At 41.6% G+C, this 21,913-nt stretch overlaps 1 protein-coding gene and 1 long non-coding RNA gene across 3 annotated transcripts in view; one reads left to right on the top strand and one right to left on the bottom strand.

The window, feature by feature from the left end:
* The first annotated feature begins 253 nt into the window (after nt 1-253).
* The window catches only part of LOC149870658 (uncharacterized), a 75,463-nt gene continuing 53,803 nt past the window's right edge, over nt 254-21,913 (top strand). The window contains exon 1 of the long non-coding RNA XR_016440806.1: nt 254-447. This is a non-coding gene — a long non-coding RNA (uncharacterized LOC149870658). The remainder of the gene's footprint in view (nt 448-21,913) is intronic.
* PRSS12 (serine protease 12) overlaps nt 3,826-21,913 on the bottom strand; it is a 90,730-nt gene continuing 72,642 nt past the window's right edge. Inside the window, exons 11-13 of one of the 2 annotated variants that reach the window (XM_090036646.1) lie at nt 16,637-16,759; nt 6,820-7,100; nt 3,826-6,655 (exon numbers count right to left, since the gene is read on the bottom strand). In XM_090036646.1, coding sequence (XP_089892772.1) covers nt 6,348-6,655; nt 6,820-7,100; nt 16,637-16,759 — 712 coding nt within the window. In that variant the 3' untranslated portion in view covers nt 3,826-6,347. The remainder of the gene's footprint in view (nt 6,656-6,819; nt 7,101-16,636; nt 16,760-21,913) is intronic. The other variant, XM_090036647.1, reaches the window with a different exon arrangement.

Genomic DNA, 21,913 nt, shown 5'->3' with positions numbered 1-21,913 from the left:
TTTCATCCTAATGTTGATAAATGTGTTGCATGAGGGTGAATGTAACTCCTAAGTGGACATGGTGTTTGTGACTATTAATGAGGTTGTAATCCATTCACGCATCTGGACAGTACCAACAGATGTTCGCAAGTTTTAGGGGGTGAGCTGCGGGTTGGAAAACCACACAGCAATGGAGCGCCTGGACTTCCAATAAAGCTCAAATAGTGGCCCCTTTAAATCTTGGGCTGCTGGCTACTTCTAGCTCCACCCTCCCAGAGATTATAAAGCCTGGGTATGGTGGAAAACTTACTCTAGGTTGAGAAACCAAAACAGTAGGAACAGAGTAATGGAAAGGAATTCTTCCCATTCATTGACATATTGAAGGCTCAGAGGTGACAGAGTTGTTTCTGTGATGGATTAAGACGGCTCCAGGAAGGAGAGGAAGATTATTGACAATGGAGGATAGAGGTAGGTCACGGCTTGGGGAATTTGAAACTGAGGTTTGAATAAGGCCTGCTGGTCTGATACTTGCAGCCTATGTAGGTCCCTGGACTGAAGAATCAGTAGCGCAACTGGGAGTGAGCAAGAGGGACACCTGCCCAAGGCACCAAGTTAGTAGGGGTGCTGGAATCGCATCCTGCTCCCAGAGCCTGCCCCAGTGGTCTCAGAACCGCGTGCATCTCCTTCCTCACAGGGTTTGCCTAGGTGCCAGCTGGGTTTATGAATGCCACTGAAGTAACCCCAAGTTTCTTGGAGAGAGAAGTCAGAGGTACCACAATGGGAACTTGTGGCAGTTGCAGAGGTTGGTTGGAATAGTTGAGCTGAGTGAGAAATGCAAAATGTAATTACTTGGGCTTGTAAATATGGCTCTGGAGGCTAATACGGAGTGAGAATTCCAACCATTCTGTTGGGGTTTATGAATAACAGGGTTTTTCAGGGGTTTAAAAAGTGGATATTGCTGTATTTCTGGACTTGATTTAAATTATGTGCTGTAATTGTTTTAATTAAGTTTCATTAAGTTAAACTGATTTGACTTACTGCATTGAAAGCTAATTTAATGAGCTTAACTAAAAGATACTAGAAAACCACATTTTACTTCCAATTTCAGGATATCAGAGGTATTGTTGTTGAGTCTCTGGGGAGCATGAAAACCCTGTCCTACTTGCAGATATTTACTTTGTTTTCTTGCATTCAGTACACCCAGGAATAAGAATAAAAATACACACCTTGGTTTTGAAAGGCAGAATGAAGGAAAAAGAAGGTTGTTCTGTGTAGTAAGTAACCGAATAGCAGCAGCTAGCTAGAGAGCTGAACTGCTCATTGTTCTGCTTCCTGCAGATCTCATGCAGACTGTACTTTGGCTTTTATCCAGTCAAAAGTTTAACCAGCAGAAACCACTGGCATTGTATTTCCTAGTATATAATGCACATTTCAGTTTCCAGCAGCTGGACTTTAAAGGGGTGCATGTTGTATGTGAGAAGAAATACAATATTTGGAATGTTATAAAGAGGCTGTAAATGGGCTTTTCTCTGTGGCTGTAGGGGCAGGACTAAAGAGCAATGGCTTTAAACCACAGAAAAGGAAATTTAGGTTGGAGATTAGGAGGAACTTTCCGACTATGCAAGTGGTCAAGCATTGGATCAGGCTACCTAGAGAAACTCTGGAATCTCCATCCCTGGAAATTTTCAAGAGCAGGTTGGACAGCCACTTGACTGATATTGTTTAGTCAGGGATGATCCTGCCTTGAGCAAGGGGTTGCATGAGATGATTTTGTGAGTTTCCTTGACCTGCTTTGCGTTTCCATCATGTTGGAATCCAGTTCAATCCATTTCACCTAGAGGGGACAGTGCCCTATTATCTAGGCTATAGGCTGGGCAGGGTCAAGGAACCTTCTACTTCTGTTGAAGTTGGACAACTGGATAGGAAGGAATGCTAGGTTTTGAAAGACAAAAAGAAAACATGCAAAAAAGGGCCTGACTCACTCCTGAGCAGGAAGAGGGCTCCTAGTTTTCTGCTCCCAATATATTTATGTATTAAGCACTCTGTTAAATACATAAACAGTGACTATTGATGAAACTGTGGCTTGGCTTGATCTTTCTTTGTTAAAGGAATTGGGGACATGGGATGGTGGAGTTTATGAACTTGGTGGCCGTCCTGCATTCTAACCTTCACAATAGGCCAAGTTTAGGATAGTTCAGGGACAAAATGGTGAGAAATGTAGAATCTATTCATCCTAGTAGTTCTGTAGCTGTTGCATGGGGTGGGATAGGATTGGGGTGTCACAGGGGCAGTTTAAACTAGGCTTCAGATTCTAGGATGTACCACTGAGCTCATAGTTTTCTATGTAGTGTTACTGCAATTATTTGGAATTTTTTGCATGTTGTTTGTGGGATTTAAAATCTGCTCACAAATGCAGGAGATAAGAAAACCTGAGAGTTAAGGGGGCAGGGGTTGAAGAAACTGATGTATGGGGAAAGTATATATTTAATAGCTTGACGTAGAACAGTTGGGGGGGTGAGGGAAGGGAGTACTGAACCAATATAAATTAAAATGTGTAGGTATTTTAAAAAATCATGATGTGTTGAAGCAGGATAATAATATAATTTTATCCAAGGTGACAGGAATTCACCTTGCAAAAATTTGAAAAACCTTAACCCCTAAAGGTCAACTTAGACTGCATCTAAGTAATGACAATATAATCGTCCAGTAGCAGGAGCCGTGGATAATGCTCAGACGTTTATCAGTATCATCTAATCTGTTGATAAAAATGTGCATGCCTTTTTAAAGTTTCTGCCATTGCCGCTCTGATGCACTATTTCAGTAAAACAGAATAATATAGACTATATAGGAATATAGTTCCTTAAAAGGAATTTCTGACAGTGGTACTTCTATTGGAACAAAATTGAGCATGAGGTAAATTAAAATTTACTTAGTTTTGAGAGTATGAAATAGGCTCTCAAGAAAGAGAAGCCTAATTGTGCAAACTATATTCAGCTAAAGAACTGCTATACTGTAGGGACTAATCTCATGCTAGTAGAGATATTGATGTAAACTTCATCTTGTTTCTTAATTTCCATGAATATATAAAGATTTATCTTGGTTCACTAGAAATTTTAGAATAAAATCCCACTTGCTAATATTCCATGAAAGAAACTCATGCCTGGAATTGATCAGCTTTGGAGAAAACTGATTCACAAAACTCTTAAATTACCCCATCTTATCTCTCGTACCAAAGTCAATTGACTAAACACTATGACAGGACAGGACTAAATAATTCACTGGATTATTTGTTGAGTTTCAGCTAAGAAGCAGGATTCCATTGTGTGGCAGCTTGTATTATACCAGCTTACATTATTTAGGGTGACAGAACAAAATAAGTAGCAGAACATGAAATGATTCCATTTACATTAGACATTGAAAAGATATATTGCCTGAATGACACTTTTAGTGCAATTTTTTAAAAACTATTTAATTGCTAAAGCTGCTTATTAAAAGAACCCAGTACAGAAAACAAACACTAATGGGCTCCTTAACAGATTGTTAAACTACTACACTAAAAGAACAAAATGGTTTCCAAACCTGATACTCAGTGGTAGAAGACTGGAATCCCCTTTCTCCCTCATGCATGCCTAACATACTGCACTATATAGCCTACATGGACTATTCTCCATCACAGAATTGCTGCCTACCCACTCCAGAAAAGTCCCCCATGTATCTCATGTGGCAAGGTTTTTGCCCCTCTCATTCATTTTAATTTCTTGAAACAAAAGACATACTTGTACATAAGCAGTGATTTGATAACAATCATGGATTCCATCAGCTGTTTTAGGTAATAGTAAGACATCCTACTCTTGAACCCAATATTTATTAGTAGTATATAACATACAATATCTTACACTATTCATATGATGAAAAAATACAGAAAGTTGTGCAAAAGTTGTATAAAAGCACCTGGTACATAATGATTTAGCACCAATTCCAACACAATATTTAAACTGATTATGGCCCTGAAAATATTAGTTTGAAAGTCTGAGATGAACTGAGGCCAAGTTTTAATAATTAAATCACATGAAGGAGTTGATAATACTGCCACAAAACACTTACGGTATATGCTAACTGAGGTGTGTACTGGATAGTTTTAGAGGTACATAAATACGCCTAGATATTTATCATAACATGAGCACAAGCTCCCCATTTTGTACACAGAAGCCAACAGCGGAGCCACAGCTGGAATTTCTGGGGACGGAAATCACAATGAAATAGTAGCTAAACTAACAATTTTGTACAATCGCAGAGACAACTTGCTAACAGAACTGCCACACCTCTCATGCTCAAGCATTCCTTGGCCCACCAAACGTTTGTCACATCTAAGAAGTGTTAGTCACAAACAGAATATTTGTATACAACTGCCGAAAAGGCCCTACATCCCAAAAAGAGAATGTACATTTTCTGTTTTTCAGTTTGACAATTCTGACAATTCTACAAAAAGCATGACAGTGATTGATGGGTTTTATTATTATGGTCATATATTTCATATGTGCTGTGTGACAGTGAAGCTAATTGAGTTGGTCACTTCCTATGGGCAAGTAAATGGTTGTGTATGATTGATGCTTCTAATTTTTATCACATCAGAAACTGCAGCTTTCCTCATACTCATTTAATGTAAAGTTAAATCATCAGGGTTACTATACTCTTGTGAATATTTTAAGAGAACTAGCAAAGAAAACACTAAGTATAAATGAATACTTTTTTATTGTTCTATCAAATGGGCTTTTTCAATTCTTTTTAGCCATGGATTTTGAAAAGAGATGTTTAGAATCTACATGACTTTGGGCTTTGTTTTTGTAACATCATTTTCCCGTGTTTCTAAACTTTAAAATGACAAAACTAGAAATGAGACTAATTGGATGAGAGACCTGTGATGAAGTACATTGCAAGTTTTGGTACTGGGTATCTTCTGTTCTTCCTGCCAGGCCTTATTGAATCAATGCTCCAAACTAGCACTAGGGAGCACTGTTAGGGCATCTGTCCCGATGTTTTTACAAAATCATATTTTGACTGAAGAACTCATTGACCTTTCCACATAGGCTTGGCATCTGGGACACATTCTAGCTCTGATGATAGCAGTCTATATACTAATTGTAATCTTACCCTGTAGTGTTGATAGAGATACTACACCCTGGAGTTGTTTGAGAAAAAGGCTCCCCTATCACAGGCCTATAAACTCTGTTATTGGGTGATACTGTGTTAATTTTTTACTAGAGAGAGAGAATTTGGGGGCTTAGCCTTTAGGCTAGTTCTTTGTGCCTCCAGAGCTAGTGATGGCTATCAGGATGGGACAGTATAATTGCTACCAAAACCACTGAGTCTGTGTGCCCTTTTTGATATGTCTTTGAAATGATAATCTGCTTATTACTTAAATTCCAATGTGTCTCTTTTTTAACCTGATGTGGCCAATATATATGTGTACAAGTTACTTTCTCTTCAGGAAGGTTAGACAGTACTGACGACTTTGAAGTTGTTGTTTGTTCTTTTGGTAGGGGCTAAATCATGTGAACTTGTTCATAAAAAAAAAAAAAGTGGGGATATAATTACTAGAGGTAATTTTAGATCTTCTGTGTTATTAAAGATGAGCCAATGACAGACATGAACTGTAAATGACTTGACTTATGAAAGAAACATGACACAGAATCGAGAAACTAGGATTTGAAACTCACAGCAGTAATAAATAGGTAATGGTTAAAAACAAATTAATTAGGAATTTGGTGGGTTACAGATAATTCTAGAGAATCCTAAAGCATGAATAACTGCCAGGAACATCTTCTCTGGGAAATGAGAAATGATATATCGAACTCTCCAATTGTCCTAATATTGGAGTAATATGAAGTTCATTCCTCCAGCCGTGTGTGTGTGTGTGTGTGTGTGTGTGTGTGTGTACACAAAGCTGGAGGAATGTCACACACAAGACAGTGTATATATATTACATGGAGGAATATACACACACAAGGCTGGTGTCACAAAGATGCCACACAGGTAGTTTTAAACTCTAGGCTTCAGGTTCTAGGATGTACCACTGAGTTCAGTTTTCTATATAGTGTTACTGCATGTATATATATTCCATGTATATATATTACATGGAAAAATGCAATGCCTGAACTCTGCATAAAGGAATTGTGTTTGCACATTAATCCCTGACTGGGAAAGTAGTGAAAATATAAATCCTTGATTCAACAAAAAGAACACGTGCAGAAAAATGTGTCCATTCCCACCTACTGTGGGCCCCAGCTGTGCACTGGCCATGCTGTTCAAGCTGCCTTGTCTGACTCAAAACATCAGTTAATGTGCTTGCTGTTTCTGAGTAAGGAGGCTCATAGTTTGGTCACACTTTTTATCCAGGGTACAAAGGATGAGACTTTTGTGTAGACACCTGGAGAGTCTTTGACTCCGCAGCCATAACCCCAGGAAGTCACCCCATACACAACCCAGCTTTCCCCCGGCCGTTCACACATCAGAGGTCCACCACTGTCTCCCTGGCAGCTGTCCACGTGTTTCTGTTCCTGGAGATTTCCAGCACAGAGCATCCTCCCTGTGAACCTTCTCTTGTAACGCTCTTCACACACCCTCTTAGGAAGCAGGGGGATGGCAGCTTGTTGTAAAGTTCTTGAATAGGCTTTTCCTGGAATGAAAGACCTAATAACTAAAAATCTATGTTTAAATGAGGGAACCTGGTTTGGTAATTTCAAGTTAAATACAGTAAATAACTGCTCAGTGTGCTTTCAACAAATAATCCAATTCTCAGAATATCAAAGGAAAATCTGAGTGTATTTAGCATACCCTTACCTGTATCGCCCCAGCCTGTGATGTAACAATTGGGGGCAGTTTTCTGTGGTCTCTCCCGTCTTAGTGGCAAACAGGCAGGTAAGACATGGGTGCTGAATCGGGCACATTGTTCTTCTGGTCCCTGCAGCCTCACTAAAGCAATGTCATAATCACTGCTTTCCGGCCTGTACTCTTTATGCATCACAATCTGCTGGAGCCCAATTTCTTCTTCGTACTCTTCAGGTACTAGTGTGTGATAATCCCCAACTCTCACAATATAGTTCCGAGTGTTGTTGCCATACCTAAGAAGGAGATTAAGCAAATAGAGTTCACATCAGGCGCACTTCAGTCCTCCTTGCACAGCCAACTGTATTCGAAGAGTCTTTTTAAAAACATAGAATAAATAAATCCATTATTAATAAACAGCCCATAATATTTGATTATGAAAATGGTAAACTCTAATTATCTGAAATGTGAATTATCTAAAATTCAAACGGTCAAAAAAATTATCATTTAATATTTTAGACATTCCAAATTAAGACACCTTCTCCCTTTTATGAGATGTTCAAATAGCCTGGGATTCCTCTGTTTGTTTATCAGAATAGGTAGCTATCTGGACAGAACTGCCCCATACCCCGGGTGACTGAAAGACCTTTAATCACAGACGGTTTGATTGTGCAGGACACAGCCATCTGATTATAAATGACCATTCTTGTGTTGTGCTGTAAAGAAAGTTCAAAATCTGTTGGAGTTGGCCTGACCATGGCCATAATATGCTTATTATTATAAGAATTATTTTTCATAGTCTTGTGAAACCAGGATTTACAGGGTTTATTGATTCACGTATCCTGGCTACTGTTGGTTGTATTTCTTTTTAAATCAAACCAGGCTAAGCCAATATTTTTCCCTTTGATGCATTTCCTCTTCCTGATAAGGCCCCTGCAACATCAAACAGGTTACCAGGATTTGCAGTATTTCAACCAATATAAAGGGGGCAGGAGGGGAAGGAGAGGTAGAGTTTCTCTAGTACCTTCTCCAACCACTTCCACTCGCACTTCCCACAGGAGATTTGTCTGCCATCCAGTGGCACCAGCCTTCCCTTGTGTCTAGTGAGATTTGCAGAGAAGTAAGGAAGAGTCCTAGAAAGCAGCACAGGGATGTTTTTCTGGAGTTTTTACTTGGTATATCATTGCATCAAGTCCTGCAAATTTTGTTCCATTTTTAAGCCAAACTCCTATTGTAGGTAATAGGATTTTCACCTGATGAAGAACTGAAACCTACAGTATCCAGAGTCTAGCTTAACAAAATCTTGAGCATGGCCTGTAGGATATGGCCAAATATATTTCCATACTGTTTGCTTTAGGGATAGTTATATAAAATCTCTGCAAGAAGCTAGCTTGTATTTGAGGTATACTGCATTTTTTCTTATGTGAAGGGTACTTTATGCTGCTAAAGAAATGAAATAAGACTGTGTTAGACAAAGCTGTTGTTAGGAAGCCTACTTTACAGTGCTAATATCGTTCCTTCTGTGCAATACTCTTACCACTACACTGTACTTCCTTTGTGGCAGGAATTTATAATACACAAAACTGTAGCTGACCCATAATAGTTGAAAATTGCAGAGATATAGAAAGTGATCTTTTATTCATTTTGTGGGCGTATCCCCAGGAGCACAAATATGTGGCTTGCAGCACCTCAAGCCCGTTTGAGGTACTGCAAACTGCATGCAGTGCATGTGCACCTTTGTGCCATGCTGCTAATTTGTAGTGCGGCAGGTTTTTTTTACTTCAGTTCAAAAAGACACGCCACTTAAAAAAAACCGGCATTGTACATCTTGGCAGAGGTGTGTGCCATTAGAAACTGGAGCCTGGCTGGCCAGAGCCACACTCTGGCTGCAGCCAGGCCCTGAGCAGCTGGCTCAGCACTGCTGTTGCCCCAAAAGACCCCCAAAACCCCAGGAAAGGCTGCTGGGGCCAGCACAGGTGCTGGTCCCAGCCTCCCCTACCCCACCCCAGTCCCTTTGCCGCACACACATATAGAGCCATGCCACAGCATGCATACAGGGTTGTGCCCAGGGACAAATAGAAGCAGCACATATTTGTCCCACAGGAAACACCTGTCCCTGCATGTGCATGTTCATGGGGATATACCCTGTGTATTCTTAAACTACAGCAAAACTAAACAGTGACTATGCATGAAAATGTTAATTTCATGTGGAGATGAAACTTTAGTGACTGTTTACCTGAAACATGAAAAAGAGGGAAAAAAAATCTTTCATCTTCCATTGATTAGGTTTATTTGGAAGTTATTTAACCCCAAACCTTCATTTTGGCAATACCAGCCTCCTGTTTAGGTAATAAAACGTTAGTAGTTTGAAAACTTTTACAAAGGCATCAATTTCCATTCTCCCATGACAAAGTTTCAGCATTAATGTCAACATGAAAGAACATAAGCAAGAGCAAGAAACACCTCTCTTCATATAAGGACAGAGCAAGGCGAGAATTGCTCCTATTATTCATGTCTTATGACATGGTGGTTTGTGTCTCGTTTCCAAACCCCTCTGAACAGAGATTTTTCTTAAAAGAGAATTTGAATAAGTTTCTAAATCCTCTTTCCTCCCCATACACCATAGTGAAAACTCCAGTGACACCCAAGGGCTCAGTTCTGTTCTTGCTGAATCAAATGACAATGTTCTCAGGGGGCACAGCACTGGCCTCTGAAGTATCCCATTTATTCCTGTAGTGCTCCCAAGGAGATTTTCCACAATAACTGAGTCCATTAGGCTGTAACTAGTTTCTGGAGCATGATACATCCTCTGAATTTGGCTATCTGAACTATGACATCAGCAGCAAACTCCTAAATTCTGCATCAAAGTAGATCATCTGTCAAAACCTCCAACACCTGCTGCCCATCGGTAATGCTAATCATTTCCTGCTCTGAAAACCAGGAACCCCTTCTTCCGCATCTAGATCAACACATACCTTATTTCAGACAGGGCAAGTCAATTATATAATGAGTAATTTTATATACTGTGTCATTGTATCAATTATCAGCCTCAGGTGTGCAAGGTTAGGCACAGTCCTTGGATGTTTGTGGGTTTTTTGTGGGGAGGGAGTGGTTTTTAATTAGTTTTTTCTGTGTGTGTAATTGTCATTTTCTTGTTAGCCACTGCATAAAAGTAATTAAGGGGAATGATAAATATCATATCTGAAAGAACAATACAATTACAACACAGAATATAGGTAAGGATTTGGGTTGGTTTTTTTAGGGTCACATTAGACTTCTACTGTTATATTGGTCTCAGATAGCATTGACGTCTCTTCCTGTTTTCATATTTAACAACTAGTTATAATATGTATTCCCTATTTTGTAGGACCCAATTATTGCATGCACCAGCAGGATAAGGCAGGAGGCTGAGAATTGGGAAACCAGTGTTTTTCTTACCATTATCCCTGACTTGATGCATGTTGGCCTTTTATAAGTCTCTTCCTGAGCCTTAGTGTCCCCATCTGTTATGAGCAGTTTGAAATCATGGAATGAAGCATGTTATATAAAAGTTTTAATACTGTTTTATTTTTATACATAGCTTCACATCGGTCTGTAACGGGTCAAATGTGTCTGATAGCAGAGTCCCTGCCTCGTGTGGCTTCACATCCTACCAGTTTTCCAACATTTTCTCTCAATGTTCTTCTTCATTTATATGAAGACATTTAACATCTCCAGTACAGTGCAATGTCTAAGCTTTTACTGTCACTGTAGTACTTAATAGAAATATAGTACAGATATCCTTTTGCCAGCACTGTTTGAGGACTGTTTAGTAACTGACTTCTACATGTAAACATACTAAATGAACCCAAAGATGGACCAAGCTGGTAAATTTTCAGCAATATTTCTAGAAAATCTTAGGCAGAAGGCAGGACAGGGCAGCACCACCTTAGAGACTAATTTATTCAGAAATGCATACACTTTCGTTCACAGAAGCCTGCATCTAACGGAACAGGCTGTTGCCTGTGAAAGTTTAGGTATTTCCGAATGTGTTAGTTTCTAAGATGCCACCCTACCCTGCCTTACCTTCTGCCTGACTTCAGACTAATATGAATAACTGCCTCTCTAGAAAGTCTTAGAGCTCAAAGTGTTTATAAGTATTTCTATTTTTTTTTAAAAAAAAGGTGTGTGATTGGTAACCACAATTACTCTGCCTGCGGAAATTAAAAATGTTGGTAGTGTGATGAATCCATTTCTTTTTCTTTTTTTTTTAACCATGGGTATCTTTCTCTGCATGAAGATCTGAACACAAGTCATTTGGAAAATGTGTGGGCAATCTTTACTACATGCTTTTGTTAAAGACTAGAGGCTGGCATGTTGCAGATCTGATGTTGCTACCTTCTGGAAGGTGACTTAAAGGTTTCTGAATGAGAACAGGCAAAAAGCAGCACAAGGCTATAAGATGTGGCATTACTAAATCAAGGATACTCAAAAGTCTTCATTTTTAATGAAAATACCTGACACCAAGGGCTTGAACGTGTCCTCCTTAGTAATAAGCCTTCCTATAAGGCTTTCCACAATCTATTTATAAGACTTTTGATTTTTGTTCTCACTTAAAGTTGATGGAAACCACTCCATAGTGATGTATATGGCAAGCTGAACACACTATCAAAGTCAAATTGGAAATTGTGGGTTGCTCATTTTATTTCTGAAGCAAATCACTGAACTCTACTAATCATAGTCATACAACTATAACAACAGGAATCAACATCTTTAGAAATGTTTTTATGCTGCCAAGTCAATTAATTCCACGCTTATCTTTTGGACCTCTCCATACTGCACATGGTCAAGGTAGCTGAATGGTTAAGGCTGCACACTATTGAACATAGTCCCTTTTCGCTCTTGCAGAGATTATTTACAGAACAGATGTAATGCTTGGAATGTAAAGAGTGTCCTGACACTGGAATGGATTAGGTTGCTAGCCAAATACTTTTCCTCCAGTGTCACCTCTCCCAGTGGGTGAGATTAAAAACTAAGAGAATAACAATTTGGCTGATGTTACCCACACACTAGCTAACTTTATATATCTTTTCACTGAAGAACTCTAGAATCTACAAATACAGAAATGTCTTTTATTTGGTAACAACGTAAATGGACTTTCTAAGCGTGGTGTAATGACATGATCTCTTGTATGTTCTCTTAAATGTGAGCCCAAGAAAAGTGAGGTATACAAGGACATTTTGTTGACATTGCAGTTGTTTTCTCTGCTCATATTTCATAACTCCATAATGATTAATCAATATTTGGCTGAACCCCAACCAGGAACCTAAACGATGCAGCATTAGCTGCACTAAATCAGTTTAGCAAAAGATGCTCTTTCCTCCGGCATGTATGCAATGCTAAACAGTCAAATAATGTTTGTTATAGAGCCTACATTTTTTAACTGTCAACCTAATTGTCATAAAGAATTATGTATTCCTAATGGAAGCCTAGACACACCACAGACATTCCTTCTTTTTTGAATATTATATATGAATGTCCCTATATTATTAGGACAGATGTATACAGCTTCACTAGTACAAGGTAAATATCTTTCATTTTAGTCCGACATTATCAAAACATCTCTGAAAATGCTCTCATAAAAGTTGCAGATATACTTTTGTCTGCACAACCCTCCCCCCCCAATGTTACCTTGGAGTAACATTGGGAGTGCGGCAATGCTGACTTTGTACGTATAGATAGGCATATGCTCACACAAACACCCATTGTGTACTTTGACATGGGTTTTGTGTGCACAATAAATACAACCACAAGCTATCTTCTCTTCTCTCATATACTTAATTTTCCCCCTACATATCATTAATGTGGCAGAGCCACATGACTGCTTTATCACTGATGCTTCCAAGTTCCTAATCCTGGGTGCATGCTGCACATGTGAGGAGGTGGTCAGCAGCCTATGGTGCATCACCACACTCATGTATTGGACTGTCCTCTAAGCCAATCTTATAAAGTGTGGCATTAAAGCATCCAGCTCCAGGGCAAATCCTGCTTAGTTTAGTTTATAAGTTGCAGAGGAGCTCATGCCTGGGTGGATAGCATGTTCGTTTGCTTATGAAGCGCTTAAAATGAGAATCAGTCTCATCCCACTTTTTGTGGTGGTGTTCAAATGCTTATAAGGCACTGCTCCCGACTCCATGCTGTTGCAACCTACCTACCTCAAGCGATTGAAATTTGTTGTCACTAACCTATGGAAATTTGGCAGTCTATACTCATATAGACACTTCTCTTGGATAATCTGACCTTTTTAAGCATTGTGTTTTGCTTTTCAGTAGATAGGGCTTTATCCATAATGTTGAGCGAGTGCACTGTTTTGAGTCTGCGAGTGCACTGTTTTGAGTCTATGTCCTAATGGCTGCCACTAAATACTACATTTTTAAATCTCCTGGATGTCAGAATTGTATGAAACGTGACAAATGTGCACCATTAACTATAGGACAACATCAAAAATCAGTCTATTTTCATTCGTTCTCCGGTACTGGTTTAACAATCAAAGAGACTCTTTCCCCCAACTTCTCTCTCTCTCTCAATATTAAAGTGTTTCCTCTGCTAAACCAGCAGTAATGCAGGAAGGAAGATGGTTTATGTTATTTGATACTGGGCTCCCTACCATCAATCAGGGCTGGGATGGTAACTAAATAGGCTTGTTTTCCTCTTTGTCCTCTTCCCCACCATATGAAATAACTTTTCCTTGACTTTTATAAGGGGAAGTGCCTTCTGCAATTTGAAACTTGCAAGCTTCCTGTGTTACAAATTACGGTAATTTTTAGCAGCCTGGCAAAAAGATTCAAGAAGGCTGACTTGAATTAAGTTCCTGTTTGAAGTTACAGTTCTTAACAGGGTGAGAAATGCTATTCCTCATGGCTAATGCACAATTCTGTGCATTTGTATGGTACTGAATGAGCAAACCACCAAATACAGATTTAACCTCTGTCAGTACACGGGCATAAATAGGTATCCCTTAAAAATATTTCTGAATTCATGTGACTTGCAGGCAATAACTATGTTTTCTTTCCCATGATTGTGTATTTGGCCACATTTTAAATATTAATGCTCGAGTGCCAATAGCAAAAAGAGGCAGAATGATCCAGCACAGGAGTCAGCATCTCACTGCCTTTGAACTAGATCTTACCCAGAGCTTCATTCCCACTGCAGCTGTGGACCAGGGTGCTTAGCCCGTGCCATGGCTGGTCATGCTTTGCTGATGCCACTGCCAGGCAGCTGGAAGAAGAGTCAGCAGCCATAGCTGGGTCCTATTGCTGGCCTCCTTTTTAACCAACCTTTTTACCCTGAAAACATTGTTAACCAGTGGTTTGGTAGGTACAGGAGGGGTCTACGCTGGGGAAATCTGGGTTCTGGTCACAGTTTTGCTAATGACTTCAGTGTAACACAGAATGTTTAATCCACCTATGCCCCAGCTTCCTTCTCTGTAAAATGAGATTAATACTTCCAGGAGTGTGGCAAAACTTGAATTCATTGTTTAAAAAACACTTTAGCATTTCCTAGCAAAAAAGAAGTTAGAGAAGTGTTTTTCTCAGATTCAGACTTCAGAAAGATTAATTTTAGGACTGTGTAGCTGGTCCAATAAGTGTCTTCATTCTATCCTACTCACTGTTGCCATAAGATCCTGCATATTTATCTTTCTGGACTGGAGAAGGGAAGATGCCAACTGGTGTTTTTTTAATCTTGAATATGGTGTGTTATGGAAAGCTTTCTAATATGTTTTGATAACCTCCATCCTTGGTTACAACAGAAATGGTAATTTGAGACAAAGAGGCTAGTTTATGTTCATTTGGAAGGTAGCAAACCCCAGACTCTTCTTCACTGTCAGTTTATACAATACAGACAGCTTTGTCGCTCAGTGGAAGTGGTCTGCTATTTAATAAGCAGTCTGACCACTATGGCTTGAAGTGTTACAAGGAAGAGTTCCTCAGGTCTACTGGAAACATGAAAATGAAAAGATGTTGAGTAGCTATCACTAAAAGAAGATACCAGTTTCTTTTCACTCTAATGAAAATAATCACCTCCCCCTTCTAGAAGGTGAGAGGGAGAGAGAGAGGGAGCTAATAAAACTGGGAGTTTTTCATTCTTGGGCAAATTTTAACAAACTTCCTTTAAAATTATTCCTTAGTTCTTCTCTGTTTCTTTACCAGTCACTACTGCAAGATTTATTCATGCGCAGCACAAATACTTCTAAAAATTCTAGATAAAATCAGAGAAAAGCATAGCTGGAACCTTCCTCCTTTACAATCGTTAATTATATCCATCTTCTTGTTACTAAATGTAGTGTTTGTGATACTGCAGTAACGTGAACCTGTGCCAAGTTACTAAAGTCATGATGGCAAAGTGTTGAATTTGGCTGTTTTTGAAGAAATGAAGCAGGAAGACTGTAAAAGACAGAACTGCTATTCATGCCAAAAGCAAAAGGCATTTATATTTATTTGCTATAAGTATAGTAAAACTAGATGACAGTTTAATGTCGGGCTAATTAAGCAGATCAAGTCAATTCAGGTATGACATAAGGGAGCTTAAGTTATGCATCAGTTGGTAAACTGAAGGAAGGGAGCTGAATTTACTATTATGTGTTGTGTAGCAGTCTGACTAGACAATGGTGTAAGTTATATCAGTGCTGGTCGCTGCCATGCTACTAGCACAGTCGTGCAAGTTGCTTCTCCCCCTCCCTCACTCAATGCCCAAGACAGCTGCTTGGGTCACGCAGCCCTAGTTGCACCACTGGCTGGGAGTATGCTCCATGGATATAAACTAGGATTGTACTACCAGCTCTCCTAGGGATGGTGATTGGGGTACCAGCCCTGGGTGCAATTTTAGTATCTTCTTTGTATTTAGCTAGTGATGTTTTAAAGTTTCCCTGAGTGTGCTGGAAGCATCCTCACAATGCCTACAAAACACTTAGTTTTTTCATACACTAAGAAACTACAGAACAAGGCAGTTGTTCCCAACCTGGCTGAAAGAATAAGAAAAAATAGTTAGACTCAGACATGGTTAATGTGCTTTTCCCTCAGACTCAACAAAATAAGAATAATACTTTGATTTAAGAGAGGTTTTTACAGGTTAGTCCAGTTACAGAGCTGTAACTAGGAATTTTGGCACTTGGGTGGGGGGGGAAGCTGAGTGTTAGAGAGTAGGCTGGGGCAGGGACGGGGCAATGGTGCTTAGTGCTGAAGAGTCCTACCTCCCCACACATGGACTGCTGATATTCCGGTGCAAGCTGACATGATTCAGGTTCCCCTCCTGGGTTGCTACTGCTGCACAGGCTCTCCGGGAGCTGCCATTCTGGTGTACGCTCTAAAGCATCACCCAGGGCTGGTGCCCCACTCATCCACCCCTAGTTATTCTGTTGAGTTGCCAAAGCATTACAGGAAAATGTCAGTGAAGCTTGATGTCTGACTATGTCCTGCCAAACAACATAACAAAACCAACCTGTGATTTGGATGGTGTTTGCTTAAATCTTGTCCTGCCAGGGTACCAGAAAGGAGTTATTTGGAAGAGGTTGGAGAAAAGTTAAACAATTCTTCTATGGAGATTTTCACTGGAAAATCAACTGTAACTTTAAACTTTTATCATAAATCTCCTGAATGATTAAGGATATATAAGTAAAGCAAAATTATGAAAGCAAGAATAATTAAAGCATATGAGGTAAGCTAAGGAAAACAAAAGTCCCAACCTCTTTGGGGACAGTTTTCAGTCTGGCATTTATATCATTCCCACAGGACTCACTAAGATGGCAATGCAGTTGTACTGAAAATGTGTCCCACTGTTAATAATGCCAACGCACCTCTTAAAACAGTGTGCAGCAGTGAGTACCCAGCAGCTGCTGATGAGAGTGGCACCACACAAAAGTCTTCCATCTCCATGAGATGATTTCAAGCGGAGGGCAACCTGCCAGGGCCAGCCTCCCCTGCACACAGAACAAATCAGTCATTTCTTTACTGCACTAAACAAAATGGAAGAGTAAAGGTAACTGGCAAGCTCTCGCAAGTCTACAGCCAATATCAGCACCTTGGTTTAAAAAACTTCAGACCTGTGATACTTACAGGGTAACAGCTGAGAGTCCATTTAATCATGTTCGTATAGCATTTGGAATTCCATTTATCAGCCCTCGAGGCTAGTTTACAGACCACTTGGACATCTAACTCTCTCAGCACTTCATTCTACTCTGACTTGGTTTAATCATTCCTTCTCATGTTACTCCTGCTGTGCCAGAAACACACTGTCCCCCCACAAAATATCAGGCAAGCCAAACAAAAAATAGAGTGTATTCTTTTCCATACAGAAACTAAGCATAATGTAGCTACAAGGCCCAAAGTTTCCTGTGATCAGGCAGCAAAAAAGATTCCAGGAAAAAACTCTGCCTCTCCTGCTCTCAGTTTGGATAGGGATGAGGTCTGGATAGGGATGATCCTGCCTCAGGCAGGGGCTGGACTAGGTAGACCAGCCCTACTTTTCTATGACTCTGACTATTAATCCCATCTTTACATTTATCCTGAGCTGTATGAAAGGGAAGCCTTTAGTCCATTAGACTAAGCGAACAGCAGAAACCACAAGAAATATATGGATTAGCTTCATCTTTATACAAGTGGTCATATGCTGAACATAAATTCTAGCACTTCGGCCATTCTGGGACACGCATTTCCAACTCTATAAAGGTGGGATTGGTAATAGATTCTCAAAACTATTTTGTACTTATGTCCTTCCACAGACTGATGGGACTAGCAAGAATGGAAGCCATGAACTACTAGGAAATATGTAGCAGTTATCAGACAAGAGTGAAGTTAGTTCTCAACAAGCCATAGACCTGCTACACAGCAGTAGACACAGAGTTCATCTAGTCTAGTATCCTGTCTTTGATAGTAGCCCATACTGGATGCTTCAGAGGAAGATGGGATATTCTGTGCTTCACACAGGTGTACTCCTGGTCCTTAAAAGTTAGAGGTTGGCTCAAACACTGAAACATGAGGTTTAATATCCCTTCCAAATTTTTTCTTAATGTTAAGTAGGTTAACTTGGGATACTCTTACTACACCCATGTAAACTATCTAATCCCTTTTTGAACCTTGTCAAATTCTTGGCCTTGATAACTTCCTGTGAGAATGAGGGCTAGTCCACTCACTGTATTTAGTCAAATATAAGACAACCCTGAATATAAGATGGCCCCCTGGTAATTAGATTCCATACAAGAACAGTGTATCCATTTGTTATAATTTTCCAGGTATGGAATCTAATTATTGGAGGTTTCCCTTGAATTTGTCCTCCTTCTACAGCTACAGCAGGGAACATAAATTTGGGGGTCAGGTAGCCCCTTTTTCTTCTGCTCCCTGCAGCCACTTCCCATTTGCCCATTACTGTCATACCCTGCTCTCCCTGAGTATATGGAAGTGAGATGCAAATTTGAAAATACTGAACTTCAAATAAATATACTTGTAGTAATTTGCATATAGTATCCATAAACATACTTCATTCAGAATTGATACATTTTATAATTTTTACAGTTGCTATAAATGCACTTTTAAGTAACTTTTGTACCTACTTATATATATATTGCAAACTACATGATATCAGTCCAAGACCAAAAACCTCATGGCCTACCATATAGTTCACACGGCTGCACCCCAGCAGAGTCAACAGGATTTCAAGCCATGGTGGCCCCACAGCTCAGCACTGCTCAGTATGTGTGTGTACTCCAGATACCCGCACAAAGGATTCATATGCTACTTAGCCCCTGCACTCATGGCTGGAACCAAGTGCTCTTGTCATGAGTCCTGGAATCCTCCAAAAATGTATATGCAGATGAAGCATAGGGCAGTCTGGTCTAGCTCCACCTCATGGAGGGCAGGGCCACACTAATCATGTGTGACAGACTGAGAGAGGGTGCAACACAGGGATTTTGGGTGAAGTGCTTGATGCCCCATTTGGTGATGTTTGCCAGACATTTAAGGCTGGTGAAGAAACAGGAATCACTTGAAATAGGAAAGAAAGGCACAGCTCAGCTGTAGGAGTGAGGAGGGTGTTGAAATGTATGCAGTGCTGTAGCTTACCATGACTTGAAAAAGAGTCAGTGCTGAGGGGAACACAGCTCAATAGGCATGACCATATGTCTTACTTAAATAAGTTGTATTGGTATAGGTAAGGATGGCTTTCTGAACCCAACTGCAATTAAACATCTAGCTAGGGCTACAGGGATGCAGAAAGTGGGGGAAGACACCTCAGAACCCAGTAGTGGCACAGATGATTTATGAGGCATATTTCTCTCTGGAAAATATCCTTGATGTCATTGACCATAGCATCCTTAAATGTAAGAAGTTTATACAGGAGGCAGAGATGGGATTCAATGTATACCACCTTACAAGGCCTGGACACACAAGTGTTCGGCTTGCAGGAGTGCGGGATTCCCTGGAGGAGAAATTATAGATATCTGGAGAAGCACTGGGAGGTGGGACCATCGTGGTGAGGGGGTTCAAATGAGAATAAAGCAGCAGGAGTAGGGCTCCTGGCAAGGGGGGGGGGGGTTGACAATTAAAGACCAGCAGGTCCTGGAAGAAGGGTGACTGGAAAAGGCAGTGGTTGAGGTGGAGGGCGTGGAGGTGACTTTGTACAACATCTATGCCCCAGCCGAGAGAACAGAGAGGGTGTGCTTTTTCCGCAAAATGGGGATGTGTATGGGGGGGTGGAGAACCGCGGATCGTGATGAGGGATTTTAATTGCATACTTGAAGAGGGTGGGCGGATTGGGATAGGGCAGGGAGTCAGGATGGCTAGTACGGGGAAGTGGCTGTGGGGGTGGATTAAAGATGAGGGGCTCCAGGATATTTGGGAAGGAACAGGAGTTTTTACAAGAGTGGATCCAGGTGGGCGAGGGCAATCGAGGATCGATTTTGTGTTGGTGTCGAAGGGGTTGGCAATCCGCAGCAAGAGACTGATAGATGTCAGCTTCTCGGATCATTGTGTCCTGTGGGTGGAAGTGGGCATCGGGCAAGGGTTTAAACACGGGAGATGGGTCTGGAAATTAAATGTGTCCTTATTGGACGACCCAGAGGAATGCATTGCCTTTCAAAGGGTGTATCGCCAGTGGCAAACTTTACAGCCCTTTTTCCCAACACGGGACTGGTGGGTCGAAATCAAGAAGCGTGTGCAGGAGTGGTTCACTGGTGTGGGAAGAAAGCAGGCACAGCAGAGGAAGAAGGAGCTAGCACACTTACAAGGGGAAGTTCAAAGATTGTGGGAAGAGCTGAAGAAGGGGGCAACAGTGAAGGGAGAATGGGAACAGGCGAGAGAGGGAGTGCAAAATTGGTTCCGGACCAGGATGCAAGAACAGATGTTCCTGGCCAAGGTGGAGTGGGTGGATGAGGGAGAGGAATGGGGCAGGTTTTTCGCCTTGCAGGTGAGAAGGAAAAAGCGGGCGATGGCGGCGGTCCGCACGGCCAAAGGCGGGAGGGTGGAGGACGTGGATGGGGTATTGCGGGAGGTGACTAGGTTTTATGGGGAATTGTTTCATAGGAAAGCGGTGAGGCGAGAACAATTGGAGGGACTGGTGGGGAGTTTGGAAGCAAAAGTGGGGGAAGAAGGGAGGCGGGGGCTGATAAAGAAATTGATGGAAACCGAGATGCTGGGAGTCTTGAGGACAATGCCATTAAAGAAGACCCCAGGAGGTGACGGGTTCCCGGTGGAATTTTATGGGAAGTTTTGAGATTTAGTGAAAGGGGATCTCTTGGCCCTGTTTAAGGAAATTATGGATCAGGGTCGGGTCAGGGAGGGCTTTGCCCAGGGAGTCGTGGCCTTGATCTATAAGAAAGGGGGATGGGAACACATTAAGAACTGGAGGCCGACCGCCCTGCTGAATTCCAATTATAAATTATTCTCCAAGATCCTAGCGACAAGGATGGGGGAGGTGTTACCACAGATGCTGGGTGGGGACCAAATGTGCGTGGTGCGGGGGGCGGCGGATGACACAAGCACACTGGATACTATGGGATATGCTGTTGTACATTACTGACTGGAAGTGGAATACGATAGTGGCGAGTCTCGACCTGCAAAAGGCATACGACAGCATTGGCACAAGTTTCTGTTCTGGGTTCTGACAGGGATGGGGATGCTGGGGGAATTTGTGGGGTGGGTGCAGACACTCTATGGGAGGGCAACAAGCAGGGTGCTGGTGAGGGGCTTCCTGCGAGAACCCTTTGCAGTGGACTCGGGGGTGAGACAAGGGTGTCCGCTGTCGCCAGGGCTCTTTGTTTGTGCCATTGAGCCTCTGACACAGTGAATCAGACGCGATAGGGTGATCAGTGGGGTTAGAGTGCCGAGGGGCGGAGAATTAAAAGTCCTCCTGTACATGGATGACATGACATGCGTGGTGCGGGACAAGGTGTCCTTAGGAGGAGTGGTGAAGCACGCCAATGAGTTTGGGGAGGTATCTGGAGTGAGAGTGAATGTGGACAAGAGTGTAGTCCTGGTGGTTGGGAATTGGGGGGATTTGGGGAAATTTGGATTGAAGGTGGAAAGGGAGGAACTGAAAATACTGGGCGTGTGGATGGATACCCAGGGGAAAGGGAAATGGGCTTGGAAAGTGTTAGAGGGGAGAGTAAACCAGACAGTGGGGTTGTGGAACACACAGAGTTTATCATGAAGGTGTAAGGTCCAAGTGATCAAACAGTGCCTGTTGCCGATGATCTTGTACACAGCGATGGTGTACCCCCCGTCCTGGCTACAGGCCCGGCAGGTCCAGCGGGCATTATGCCTCTTCTTTTGCGGGGGAAGACAGAGAAGGTGGCCAAGACAGAGTTGTATAAGGAAGAAGGGCTGGGGGGATGGGGTCTTCCCAACATAGAGGTCTTTGTTTATGCGCACTTTTTGAAGATGGTTGTGAGGGAAGCGAGGGGCGCACCGGGAATGGTTTCCAACTTTTGCATTTTCTGGGGGGGAACACTCCTACAAAGGCTGGGACTGTTCGGGAGCGGGTGGCAGGGGGTGTGGGCTTGGCAGATGTCACTCCCTTATTCGCGCCTTGGTTCCTTTGTTGAGAGGGAAGGCTTGGCGGGGTTAGGGATCGAAGGGCTGGT

The sequence above is a fragment of the Crocodylus siamensis genome, chromosome 2 (genome assembly GCF_052110815.1).
Source record: "Crocodylus siamensis isolate JL-2025a chromosome 2, ASM5211081v1, whole genome shotgun sequence".
Taxonomy (NCBI): Eukaryota; Metazoa; Chordata; order Crocodylia; family Crocodylidae; genus Crocodylus; species Crocodylus siamensis.
This window is presented reverse-complemented; position numbering and strand designations above follow the sequence as displayed.